At 36.4% G+C, this 13,165-nt stretch overlaps 2 protein-coding genes across 3 annotated transcripts; one reads left to right on the top strand and one right to left on the bottom strand.

Moving 5' to 3' along the window:
- The first annotated feature begins 314 nt into the window (after positions 1-314).
- LOC132033334 (small ribosomal subunit protein uS14m) lies at positions 315-2,605 on the top strand. The gene is made up of 2 exons (XM_059423282.1): positions 315-759; positions 2,302-2,605. The coding sequence occupies exon 1, from the start codon at positions 419-421 to the stop codon at positions 743-745; it is 327 nt and encodes a 108-aa protein (XP_059279265.1). The 5' UTR covers positions 315-418; the 3' UTR covers positions 746-759; positions 2,302-2,605.
- A 567-nt stretch (positions 2,606-3,172) lies between these two features.
- Positions 3,173-12,618, bottom strand: LOC132033333 (uncharacterized). 2 transcript variants are annotated; one of them, XM_059423281.1, is made up of 16 exons: positions 12,323-12,599; positions 11,844-12,107; positions 11,632-11,729; positions 9,837-9,999; positions 9,645-9,755; positions 8,011-8,949; positions 7,455-7,607; positions 7,267-7,366; positions 7,086-7,180; positions 5,859-6,050; positions 5,713-5,769; positions 5,561-5,632; positions 4,958-5,056; positions 4,236-4,367; positions 3,956-4,129; positions 3,173-3,854 (listed from the first exon to the last, which is right to left on the bottom strand). In XM_059423281.1, exons 1-16 carry the CDS (start codon positions 12,425-12,427, stop codon positions 3,684-3,686), a joined length of 2,925 nt encoding a protein of 974 aa, XP_059279264.1. In that variant the 5' UTR covers positions 12,428-12,599; the 3' UTR covers positions 3,173-3,683. The 2 variants fall into 2 exon arrangements, 1 of the variants encoding a protein (XP_059279264.1); XR_009408709.1 differs by lacking the exon at positions 3,173-3,854 and having other exon boundaries at positions 3,989-4,129; positions 4,236-4,356; positions 12,323-12,618.
- Between the last annotated feature and the right edge of the window lie 547 nt (positions 12,619-13,165).

Here is a 13,165-nt window from a genome sequence, read left to right as displayed (position 1 = left end):
AATCCCAAGATACTTATGTCAAGTCTGCCCATAAGGCATAAGTATCTTGTCCGGCATAACTTTGCTAATTCCTTCACAACTGTATGCCGATGGGGGCATAGCGAAATTTAAACTTTGCCTTGCGATTTTTTTTTAAAATTTTGACTGTGTGGGGGTTCGAACCTGAAACCTATGGGATTTAGCGAAGGGCAAAATTTAAAGATTTCAAATATGAAGGCCAAAATTTAAAGAACACCCCAAAAGAAGGGCAATTCTGCGAATTGCCCGTTACTTTTCTCATGACGGCCTGTTACTGATTATGAAACTTTTTACATAGCCCAAATAAGGCCTGTAAATGAAGCCCTAATACTAGGATTCCCATTAATCCCAAGAACCTGAAACCTCGAAGTTCTACAGCAAATCGTCTCGAATCGCAAAGATGAATTCAATGGTGGCATTGGGGAAGAAATTCACTAGAAATATTCAAGACAACAAACGCAGACTATTATCAGCAAAGTATGAATTAAGGCGAAAGTTGTATAAAGCGTTTACTCAAGATCCTGAACTCCCACCTGAAATGCGAGAAGCTCATCGTTACAAGCTTTCGAAATTGCCAAGAAACAGTTCATTTACACGAATCAGAAATCGGTGTATATTTACAGGTCGGCCACGTGCTGTTTATGAGAAGTTTAGAATGTCTAGGATTGTGTTCCGTGGTTTGGCTGCTCGTGGTGCTTTGCAAGGTGTTAAGAAAGCTTCTTGGTAGACTACACCCCCCAGGTAATTTTGTTTTGCTGGAAATAATTTAGTGCTAGAAACTTGTTTGAATTTGAATTCTGTTTCTTTGAGCAGAAGGTGTTTGTTGAAATGTCTCGCCGGGAATATTAGTGTTCTGTTTTTTATTTTTGGGTTGTTTCTTTTTAGACACTTTAATTGTGCTTTCTAGGTTTTGCTGGAATAATTTAGTGCAAAAAACCTGTTTGAATTTGAATTTTCGATCTGGGTTGTGTATCACACAAAAGGTGTTTGTTGAAATGTCTCTCTGAGAATGTTAAGCCTTCTTTTTAATTAAATTTGGTGGGGAAAAATGCTGCAATCGAGATTTGCGGTTTTTAATTTGATTGTACTTGAGAATGTAATGTGATGACTCATCGTGCTGTATGGTAACATGCTAAGGGGTTGTTTGGTGGGATGTATTAGAGAGTATAATCAAATCCCTTGTTTGGTTGTGTTTCAGTACTATTATTAATGTATTAGCAATACAAGGGTTATTAATGCATGGATAAGCATGGTTAAAGATGGAACTGCTCTTAATACACCAAACCAAACAGTGGATAAGAAATAATCCCAGCATTACTAATACACCTATTCAGTACTATTCTTATACACTCTACCATACGACCCGTAAGAGTATTACTAATCCTCTTGTTGAAATCCTCTTTTATAATGGATGTGATGAATTTCTAGTCTAGACAGATTTTATTTATTCATAGGGTATAGAGTAGTGAATCAGAACTATCTTTTTTTTCGTTTGTGGATAAGTGATCATAAAATCTCAGAGATTGTTGAGACATTTCTGGTATTTACTGCATTTACATGAAATGTTATGTTCTTATGTATGAATAGAATGGAATAGATACAAAATGGGAAATGTGTACAAGGAAGAGAATACAAATTAATCCTTTTTGCTGTTACTTCTAGATTTAGTAAATTTAGAACCATGAGAAACATGCATTTATTCCTAAGGCTTAAATACAAAGCATTGAGATTTGAGAGCCTTGGGGATGATTTTATTTAGAGACGCTGAATGAGGATTGCAATCATTTAGGAATACCACATTCTCCTGATGTGGATGATTGTGAAATTTAAAAGATGTTTGAAACTGCGTGCTTGTTTGAACTATTGATAGCAGTGCGGTTAAATGGGAGATGTCTCATGTTGCCACAGGAGTCATAAATATGCTCTGGCTCACCCCTATCTCTAAAGGGCTTACATACGATCGTAGTGCTTATGATCGTGGTAGCTGCAAGCACTGTATCTTTCTCTATTATCTTTTTTAGCTCACCTTCCTCCTGTAATTGCCGACCCCTAGTTGTTTGGAATTGAGGCGTAGTAGTTGTTGTTTCCTCTTGTAATTGACCCTTTCTTTTCTGCTACCCCTTCTCCTTTGTTGCAATACCTTGAAAATATGATGTTACTTCTTCTGAGGAGTACTTTATTTGAACAAAGTTTTTTCTTTATCATTTTTTTCCTTTACAAATTCAATCTTAACAAAGATTGATCAGTTTGTATTATAACATAACGGCATTTGTTTTACTGCAGGATTTCTTCTTTTCAAGAATTAAGAGTCTACCAGATCACTACTACTGGATCTCATATACTACAGCCAAGTAGATTACAGTGGGACAAATTTTCTATTTCAGAAGTTTTCACAGCTTCTTCGAATAAATTGTCATGTTACAATCACTAACTCGTCCCATATCAAAGGGTTTGGCTATGCCTGTATACTTTTTTCATCTTTGTCTCAAGATTTCTGGAAGTTCTTAATCTGCTTGGTAGAACCTTACTAAGGCATTTCATCTTGAAACTTTTGACTTTATGAGAAGATCTGAATTATTAGTTTGTACTTTGTACTCTATTTCCAGTTTTTGAACTGCTCATCAGGAATTTGCATGCACTCGTTCCTAACTTCCTATCCTCTCACACTAGCTTATCCTGCTTGTTATGCTCGTATAAAAGTGACGTCCTACATAAGGTTTTTCCTTTACCTTTAAATTTTCTTAATAGAGAGACTAGGAAAATGCAGAGTGCAGCTTGTGATGTGTAGTTACGATCATATTACAGGTCCGAAAGTTGTTTCGAATCATGTGTTAACCCAGGTGAAATTTTTTGGTCATCAAAAAGAAGAAAGGAGAAACAAAGAATCAACGTCCAATTTTTTCAAGTCATTGATGCACTACCGTAGAGCGATTGAGAATGGGACCTCTTTTGTCTTCAGTCGGCATCCAATCTTCGATTATAGTCGAGTTTCTATGTCATTTATTACTCTTGAATCCGTGAGATAACAATCAAACGATTCAGCATAGAAAGATAGGTAGCTTAGAAGTTAATTACCATTCATATACGGAAGTTTAATTGTTAATGAAAGTTTTATTTCGGTCCAAGCTTGTAGAACCCATAAATGACACAAATCTGATCCAAAGCAGAGGGTGTTTGGTCTTTTTGGCTTATCTACAAGTTTGATAAATACAAGTTGTTATAAGTCAAAAGCCATACCAACACTCATTGACCACTAAAATACATAAAGAACTATTCCTTAGTAGTACATCCAAACAGATAAAAAAAGAAAATTGCAGCATATTAAATATGAACATTTCCTTCGCTATTTTGCCACCTGAAATAACTAAAACCGTAGCTTGCAGAAAAACCTTTACATGCATTATGAAGATACAACAGATTTTGGGATATAACAACACTCTCAACAGCTTCCCCATAATTGCTTTATGGCCTTTGAGATTACGAAATACAGACTAAATGTGCTATTCTTCATTACGACCGGTAGAACATCCTCTCAATGGGTTGAGCTGTTGAGAAAATCCCCCATCCATCATATCCCATGGTAGAAAACACCACCAGTGGGAAAAGGCTCTCTACTATAAATGCTGTACAGCGAAAAAGAAAAAATTATCCCTTCAAGCCTTCTTTCATTCTCTTTGACCTGCAAATAACTTTCCTGGTTTGGAAGGGACAGCGTTAGAGCCAGGTGCATTTATCAAACTTCCGTTATGTGACATATAGAAATGGTTGTAATTGATTCTGGTAACCAGATCTGCCAAATGAGGAAACTGTCCCACATTGAGCTTGAACGATAGAATCTGAAATTTGCAAAATGATATTAAGAGCCAATCGAGTCCCTGATATTGAAGTAGTTATAAGATTGGCATTAGAATCAAAATATGGGAGAAAAAGAACTTACCCTCATGAGAAAAGCTATGCAGTCATCAAACTGTTTCTCTATCCTATTGATTTCCATTTCACACCTAGCCTTGATAGCAGAAACTGCCCCTCCACTGCTAAGAGTCTGCTGTACTGAATAGAAATCCAGAGCTAATCCAAGAATACTGTTGATACGGCTAGCAATCAGAGACCACTGGATAAAGGAAATTGTTTTCCAGTTAACCCTCATGGCTTGATTCTTCATTACCATGTTATGGGAAGGGGGAAAAACAAATAAATATTGCATCCATGTGAAGTACCAGTTTCTCTGGAACAGCAAAGCACTGCTTTTGAATAGACATCAAGTAAGCCTCATGTATTTCGATGACTTCATCCAATGATCCCGCTGCAGCCAAGCCTTCACAGAGTTCACCCCATGCACTGTGATACACCTACATAGTCACATGGTGAGAGAGACTCTTTACCAGTCATAAAAGGTAGCAACAATTGATTGCAAAGGCCAATCTTTTTACTGATGTTAATGTTGTTACAGTCAAGTGCAGATAATGAACAGACAACTTTTTTCTATTATAAGAGCTTTGTGAAACCACAATTTCTTCAATTTTGTCAAGTATGTCAGAAGCAGCATTTACCCCAACTAGTCTGAGATAGAGCATTGATTGATGTTAGAAATTGCATATACTTCATAATAGGGGGTCAAGCACCACTAAAAACACACAAAGAAGAAATGTAGTAACACTGATAGTAGTAATTGTTTATGAGAGCAGAGAAGAATATAAAGGCAAACCATAAATTTCTTCTGTCTACAAACAAATCACTATGTTTCAACAATTTTCCGTCAATACCAGTGCCGTATAAACAAATTTCTTCACAAATCAAGTGGCAGGGTTTACTGGCATTCAAGAAGACACATTTATTAAAATTATTAAAAAAGCAGGATTCGTGAGTCCAAAATGTGCCCCAAGTGTGGCAGAAAATTCACCAAAAATTACTATCAAAGAGAGAGAGAGAGAGAGAGTACCCTGTCCATCACATATTGGTGGAAGGCCTCCACAAAATGTAGCAGTTTTTGTTCCAGTAACCAATGATGTTTGCGGTTAATAGGTGCAGAGCTTCTGTCCTGGAAGACAAATTTGCTATAATTAAGTTACTAGACTTAACATTTTAATAAGAGCAAGTAAATGAATCTGTTAGATGACACACTAATGTTAAAGAAAATGGACCTTGGGCCTAACTCAACCCAAAAGCTTAGTTAATGAGGTGAGCATAGTCCAAAACCATATAAGTAGATAAACATCCCATCTCTTAATTAATGTCAGACACTTCACACCCCTTTGCATGCCCAGACTAGATATCTGAAGCGTGGACAATATAACATGGGGCTGAACATAGGATAGACCAATACTAAGATGGGTCTGGCTCTGGTACGATACTAAAAGCAAATGGACCTCAACTCTAAAAGCTAGTTCATAAGGCGAGGATTGTCCAAGATCATATAAGGAAGACAAATAGCCCCACCCCTCAATCAATGTAGGATACTCAACATAATTGTTATTGAACTAGCTAGCAATTTCTATTTGGTTTCCAAATTAACTATAGCAAAATAAGATAACATAGAGCGAACCTTCCACATCCACATCCGAGCTTTATCAAGAACGAATTTTGCACGTCTCACCTTCAGTAAGAATCTCATAACCTAAAGAAGACAAAAAACTACTGAGCAGAACATTCAAATCGGTTGCACCACAAGGGGAACTACAGCAGTCCATTAGCTACCTGATTATACTTCTTTATTGCTTCTGTATTAGCAATAAGTTCAAGAGGCCAAGGAACCTGTTGCATTTCAACATTAACACAATATGACAAGGTTGTAAGACACCATAGATCAGACAGCCTAAAGCACCACAAAACAAGTAGCATACCTTGTATGTAAACATGAGTGAATCCAGACCATCAATGCCAAAGTTCTGCCCTCGACTCTTTCGTGGTGTCGAAGTTGGAACAGGCATACCACGCTGGTCATCCTCACTAGTGGCATTATTTCTTGCTACAGACACAGCTAATGACTCGGGAGTGCTTAATAGCGTGGCATCAGCAGAGTATCTAATTGATTCCTGAATTATAACAAAGGTTAAGTAAATACAAAGGAGCTTCCTCACTTGCAGACGCAAAGAACTGAAATTAGAGAAATCAGTAGCAGAAAACAACCTAAAAGTCCGGATAATAGGACAAATAGGAGAAGGAAACACCTCCAATAATTGGATTCTATAGACGTCAAAGGCTGCTGTAGTTTTAGTTCAACCCCTTCTCAACGATTAAAGATAAAGGCAAACGGTCTATTTGATTGTCTATCCTCCTCTTCTGATATTAGAGAGAGGTCACTGAGACCTAGTTTCACACAGTTCTCTCTCTTTTTTTTTTTTTCTCTTTTTTCCTTTTTTGGGAGAACGATGGTGTCCATACCAGCTAGCACATACTTTTTGCCTGTTTAACACAAATAACATTCTCTCTTTTTCTTTTGTATGAGCAGTGTTGCTGTCTTCTTGTCTTGGTTACTTGGAACATGCCTCTCTGGTGGAAAACAGGATGTTCCGTAACAATAGACATAGCAAGGTTTATTTGATTTACTCGATTAAAAGAAAAAGCATATATGCATTAATAACGATATGAAGGGTATTACTCCCTAGCGAAACAGGTGCACTTCCAATCCTATCTCTAACTCTATCTACGTAGAAATACTTGCCCACTTATCGTTGTTTCGTCAACCCTAAAATAACAAAAGTAAAGGATTTTTCGATAACTTAATCCATGTCAACTATCAAGCAGCCTCGAAGAACTACAAATTATCTAATGACATTTCAAGGTAATGTAGTTAATTGAAATTTGTTTCAAAATATTGTCCGCTATATTACAGCTTAGTATGTTAATTATAAAGTAGCCTAGTGCAACTATAATTATCTAATGATGTTTCATTGGTTATTGATGTTTGTCTTAAAATATTGTCCAGTATATTTGATTATGCATGTAAAATGATATTACCACTAGACTCCACTCTGACAACATAAGAGAAGAATCTTCTTAGAAAAATTCTGCTGACAGATAGAAGGGAACTAATGAATCAAGGAAAAGGATGAGTTGACCAATGGGACCTGCAGTGTTGTGTTTAATTCAAAATCATCATCCAAGCTTTCTCCTTTGTCTAGTTTATTGAAGACCACTGTCAAGAAGTGCTGCAGCAGATCACCTGGAGAAAGCAATATAATTATCCTGTAAAGAATGCCAATAACGATTGACTACTAACAAGTTAGCTCAACAAAAACCAATGCGGACCTGAGCCTAACAAGTATATAGCACGCAGCACTTCCAGCTCTTCTAGCAGTCTCCACTCACATAGTAATTTTGACAAAATATTCCTGCCAATACAATCAGCCTGCAGTGTGTAACAAGAGGCAATTGGACAGATTAAACCTCAGGCATGTAGATATAAAATGGTATTTCAGATGATTACGTGCTACTACCTGTTTCTTTATGAAGATAATAAGGCATTCTTGAAGAATAACCGTAGGCAACGGAGTATTCCTTGGATCAACCCTTCCAATCCAGTTTAAGGTTCTTGAAGGGAGTGTACTATTTTCCTGAAAAGGAAAAACCTCTGATACATGATGATCCTCCTGTTTCAGAAATTATGTTAATTTTCAATTTTAAAAGATGGAATAAAAGCTAGAGTAAGATAAATAGTAGCAATAACTAGCCCAGATGAATTGATATGAACTAGTTAAACTAAACTCACGCAAGAAACAAGCTAAGTAAAGCCTAATCTTGAAACAGGTGCACTTCCAACAGAAGGTCCAACACAATTTAGTCATTCTGTTAAATTTCAAACTTCAAACCCATTTTAGCCAGTCAATAACAGAAATGCTATAATCCATGCTTAGCTCATGGTTTGATGTCCCAAAAAGGATTGTACTACTATTCCTAGGGAAGAAGCAAGAGGAGGATGGTGGAAGAGAGCATGTCAAAAACAAGTTAAACTATTTTTGCTTTTAGGACTACTGACATTACAGATATCAGTACCTGAAAAGGAGGAAGAAGAGTTGGAAAGGGGAACAACTCCTCCAGAAAATTGACATCTTCCTCTAATCGATCACGTTCAGATTCACCAAACTGAAAACCAAAGGTATAGTTTGTATTTTTGGTTGCCGCGAATGATCCACCACTTCCATCAAATATTGCCTGCCTTAATCCCTCATCATTAAGAGGGGGAAGGTAAAACTCTCTAGATAAATTCAATGCACCCCAAGCATCCCTATTTGCATGAAGAAAATTCTGGCTAGTAGTTATAGCTGGATTTTCAGGACGGTATCCTAAGGTCAGAATATCATTTCCATCTAAAGCTAGCTTATCTCCTTTCACAACCAAGCTATCCAATTCCTCTCCAAGAGCATGACATGAAAGGAGGTCGGCTTTTCCTTTCTGAGCCACTGTATCAACCAGGAACTTACACCATTCTTTATCTGAGCATGTCATCTCTTGGAAGCTCTCGTTACTTCTTTCTACTTTTTGCCTTCCAATAAATGATTTAACTAATGGAACAATTTTCTTCTCCTGGAAAAAGTACTCAGATATGTGATCCCCATAGCCAATAAGAGCCGATAAGGTGACACAAAAGATCTCTGACAAGCTTAACCCAGCAATACGACCACTGGGAGATACTGAGGATGTCAGAGGAGTATGTTGAACAAGCTGCAATGACTTTCCAGCAGAGATAATATCCCTGGCTATCTCTTTGATAAACAGAGGACATACATCCAAATCTCTCTCCTTTGCCTCTTTTTCTTTGGCCAAACCAGACGCATCATTAGGTTCTTTTCTACTCACATTGTTTGTCCGCTTTGTTGAAAGCAAAGAATCAGCAACACAGCCAGTATCCAATTTTGCAGATCTCAACAGGTAGCTCTTCTCCCAAAACTCAGACTCCTCAACTGCAATTCGTTTGTTAGCACGAAAGAACATCTGCATAAAAACACATACAGGCATAAGATTGTCTTACAGAATGTTAATGTCTAAACATAGGTGTTGCTGAACTGTTTGCTAAAAACATAACTATGAAATTCGCTCGGTCACTCTTGTAATGTCCCTAAGTCTATGTTTTATCATTCTTTCCAGAGTTCCATGTATGACTCATAACTTATAAGTTCAATGCTAACACAATTTTGCATATCTCGTTTGTTCTTATAAATTGGAATTGAATTACTCTTTCTCCACTCGTAGAGCATCCTACCACTTCTTACTATAGCATTAAATAGCTTGGTAAGCCATCCTACTCCCATCTTTCCAAGACACTTCCAAACCTCTATCAGAGTATGGCTAGGATAATCACAATCACAGAAATAAAAGTAGTAAAAGCTTATAGCGATTAGGATACACATATTTGAGGTACATGTCTCCTTTAAGTTGCTATTACAGGAACATCTTCAGTGTTCTATTTGTTCTTATACATGTGTGCAGATAAAAAATGACAGAGCATCTACTATCACAAGCTATAACTAACTTTCACAATTTTTAATATAAACGCATCCATTTTCTTTCTTATGATGTTGAAACATGCAGATATAAGCGTGCTCCTGGAAGCTATTATTCTGATCTATGTTGAAAGCTATAGGAAATCATTCACTATTCCATTAACACGACCACCAATAGAAACTTACCTCCTCAAAGGGATCATCAAGAATTCCTTCATAAAGCCATGAATCAAGGCCCTCAATATATGGCAAAAGACTGCTAACAAATGCATGTAATATCATCCTGTAGGCATCCTCCTGAAATTATTTACTCCGGATAATGAATTATAAGATGAAAGACTCAGCAAATATGTCCAGTAAAGGAAAGTAGTTTCACACCTCGCCTCCTTGCACAAGACAAACTTCAGTCAGCTTCTTATATAAATAATTAAGAATATGCACAGCAGTAGCCGTAGCAGAGATAGAAGAATCAGTTTCATCATAAGCTTGTGGAATGGCTCCTTGCACTAGTTGAAACAAAAACTCAGCTCCTGCACACAAACTAATATAGCATTGATAAATCTTGTTAGGAACTTCTATTAATAACCCCTAAAAAAAGGACAGGAAAAGATATGTCAGCAAGACCTGTCAAACAAGTGAGCTGTTAAAATTCATTTGGGTTAAGGCAAGCAAAGGGGAGAGCCATTGGATTCCCTCTCGGCATTTCAATAGGAAAAGGAGTTTCGCGAAAACATGTACACACATAATCAGGAATGCAGAAGAAAAGCCAGGAAAAAAAGTCTTAAAGAAAGAAGATACAACGAGGATGAGCAACAGGTACATCAAAGATGGGCACAACAATCAAAACACATGTTTAAAAAAAGGGTAGATCAATCTATACCCTCCATCCCATTTTATGTGACGGTGTTTGACTAGATATGGAGATTACGGAAGAAAGAAAAGAAAGACTTTTGAGCCGTGTGGTCTAAAACAAGCCATAGACATTTGGGTGGGTATATTTCATCTCATTACGGGGAAATGAGAAGTTTAAAGTTAAATTGGTTCTAAACATAGAAGAGTTCCATTCTTTTCAAAGACAAACGAAAAAGGAAAGTGGGCCCATAAATGGGACAAAGGGAGGACATCTTTATTAAAACATATTTCATCCAGCAACAATCTACACTGCTGCCAGATCAGAATACAACAGTCCTTGTTGGACGAAGTAAATCCAGGAATTTCTCAAATTAAGAATTTCTGTCATGATACCTACATGTTCGCAAACAAAGAATAAAAGAAGAAAACAAAACATAAGATGCATAGATTACAATCAAGAAAAACATGTAACTGAAACTGGGAGGATAGGCAATAAGCAATTCCCTTGCTTATAGGTATGAGGATGTGCACCCAAGCCCAGGCCAAATATCCAGCACAAAGGAGTGTAGAAATTTGAGATGTATGAATATTTATATGTATAGAGGTTAAAGGAAATAAGTCACTCATGAAGCTCTCCATCAAACACTTTGTGATTTACCAATCTTAGGGAATTCTTCTCTCATCTGCAGTGCCAGGATTTCATTAACTTTCTTCAACTCATATTAGTTGTAATTTCCCATATGTGGAAAAAGTTCTCTTGCCACCCTTTTGGTTTATCTGATTTTGGAGCTTATCATAACTATACTAGACCTCTATCGCAACAAACCCAACTAAATATCCTCGTATCTTCGCTTAGTAACCACTGTTTAGCTCAATCATCCCTGGCTCAAATTCCATTTACTTCTATGATGACTAACCTACATAATCTTCATTCTTCACATCTTCTTTCCCATAGCTTCTTTCATTTGATAACTTCTTTTTCTTTATTCTTTTTTAACAACACATTGCCGATGCCAGGGGTATGTATGTTTTTCGACCTTTTTTATTTTCATTATGCTTAATCACAGTAGCATCACTGAACTACACGATGCTATACAACAACATACCTAGTGTAATCCCACAAAATGGGATCTGGTGAGGGTAGAGTGTACGCAAACCTTACCTCTACCTTGGAGGTAGAGAGGTTGTTTCCGATAGACCCTATGCTTGAGGAAAAATAGTTCAAAGCAGTTCAGAAAAGGAAATAACAGAAACTACATGATGCTATATTCTTCAAAATTTTCATTTCATGAAGTAATATATTCGGATACAATGTACCAACCTCGATAAAGAACTCGACAATCCCAAGAGGGTTGGAGTAGTTAAACTACAGGAATCAACCACCTTCATCTCCTCTTTCAACGCACCACTGCGCAACCACTGCTCCACATAAAAAGGGAAAAAAATGTCTTCTTTATACATAAATGCACACACATACAGAACACCCAAAAGTGCAAATAACGTAATATTAAGCAAACAAAAGTAGATACTTACACTTAACCAAGTGGAGATAGAGCAACAAAACGCCCTCAAAGTAGGTGGCGGCAAAGGCACAGATTTCTCAACCTTTTGAATTCTAATTTCAACCATCTTTAAACATGTTGCTGCATATGTGAACTGATTGAGAACATGATAAAGACTTGTATGTGAAAGATGGGTCACATATATCCCATTTTGGACACAAAAACGTTGCCCTAATTCATCCCAATACAACAGCCTACTCGAAAACCCTTGTATTATTTGCAGCACATTTCGCACCTAAAGATGAAAAAATCACAATGGGGTTAAAAAGGGTAAATAAAAAATGAAAACTTTAAGCAAATTCAATCAATTGAGTATGCTATATGAATCATTATAACTTAATATCAAAAGGGTATGAAAAGATGAACATACTAAAGATGAAAAATGAAAACTTTATGCAAGAAATCAAGTAATTGGGGTTGTGATATATGAATAAATAAAGATGAACATACTAAATCAAGTTCGTTAGTTCTGGAAGAGGAAATTGGCTTGGCAAAGTGTATATCGTTGGAATAGCAAGTGTATAATTTGCCGATTAAACTCTGTGGAGCTTCCATTATTGTTGTTGATGGCACTACAAGTGTTTGAATGTTTTCATGGATTCATTTTCAGTTTGGAGTTACGAATTGCCCGCTTTTTGATTTAAAATAGAGGGCAAATGGAAAAGAAGGAAAATAGAAGGGGGAAAGTGTGCTCTAAATTTTCTAAATTTTTATTTTTTTTTTTATTTTTTTTTTTTAATTGTGTTTTTGGCATGAAGGGAATTTTCTAATGGAAAATGTTTTTCTAAAAAATATTTTTCGTAAAACAAGTGGATTTATTTTCTAGTATTCGTTATGTAGGTAAAAAAAATTTATTTTAAGAGCATTTATAGGTAATATAGCAAAATATTATGGGGTGGGATGCGGGGAGTGGGATTTCGGGGTGGCCAAGGGTGAGATAGTCAAGGGGTGGGGTGTTGGAAGGGTGCGGAAGAGATCATGAATTTGAAAGTCATAAACTTATTTGTTTTTACTTTCATTAGCAAAGTCATTTTTCTCATTTTAATAAATTTATTTTCCTGAAAAAGGATATTTTCATAACAATTTGACCAATCAAACATAAGAAAAACTGAAACCGAACACACCTAAGTAGAAATAAATAAGTTTATCTAAGAAAAGTTATTAAACACGTAGTGAAATAAACAAATGTTGACTACACTACTAGTAGTAATGCACTATGTCACTTTTATGCCAGAATCTTTAGCTAGTAATAATCTCTTTTTTAAATTTCAAAGTGGTTGACCCTATACTTTG

The sequence above is a fragment of the Lycium ferocissimum genome, chromosome 10 (assembly GCF_029784015.1).
Source record: "Lycium ferocissimum isolate CSIRO_LF1 chromosome 10, AGI_CSIRO_Lferr_CH_V1, whole genome shotgun sequence".
NCBI lineage: Eukaryota > Viridiplantae > Streptophyta > Magnoliopsida > Solanales > Solanaceae > Lycium > Lycium ferocissimum.
This window is presented reverse-complemented; position numbering and strand designations above follow the sequence as displayed.

What these genes read in the sequence shown, in the direction of transcription:
- LOC132033334 (XM_059423282.1), top strand. Translation starts at nt 419, where the DNA reads ATGAATTCAATGGTGGCATTGGGGAAGAAATTCACTAGAAATATTCAA.
- LOC132033333 (XM_059423281.1), bottom strand. Translation starts at nt 12,427, where the DNA reads ATGGAAGCTCCACAGAGTTTAATCGGCAAATTATACACTTGCTATTCC. An exon ending in TTGTCGAGTTCTTTATCGAG is followed by an intron (nt 10,000 to 11,631) that starts GTTGGTACATTG and finishes ATGCTATATTAG; the next exon opens with TTTGTGTGCAGGAGCTGAGT. An exon ending in CTCTTCTTCCTCCTTTTCAG is followed by an intron (nt 7,608 to 8,010) that starts GTACTGATATCT and finishes TTTCTGAAACAG; the next exon opens with GAGGATCATCATGTATCAGA.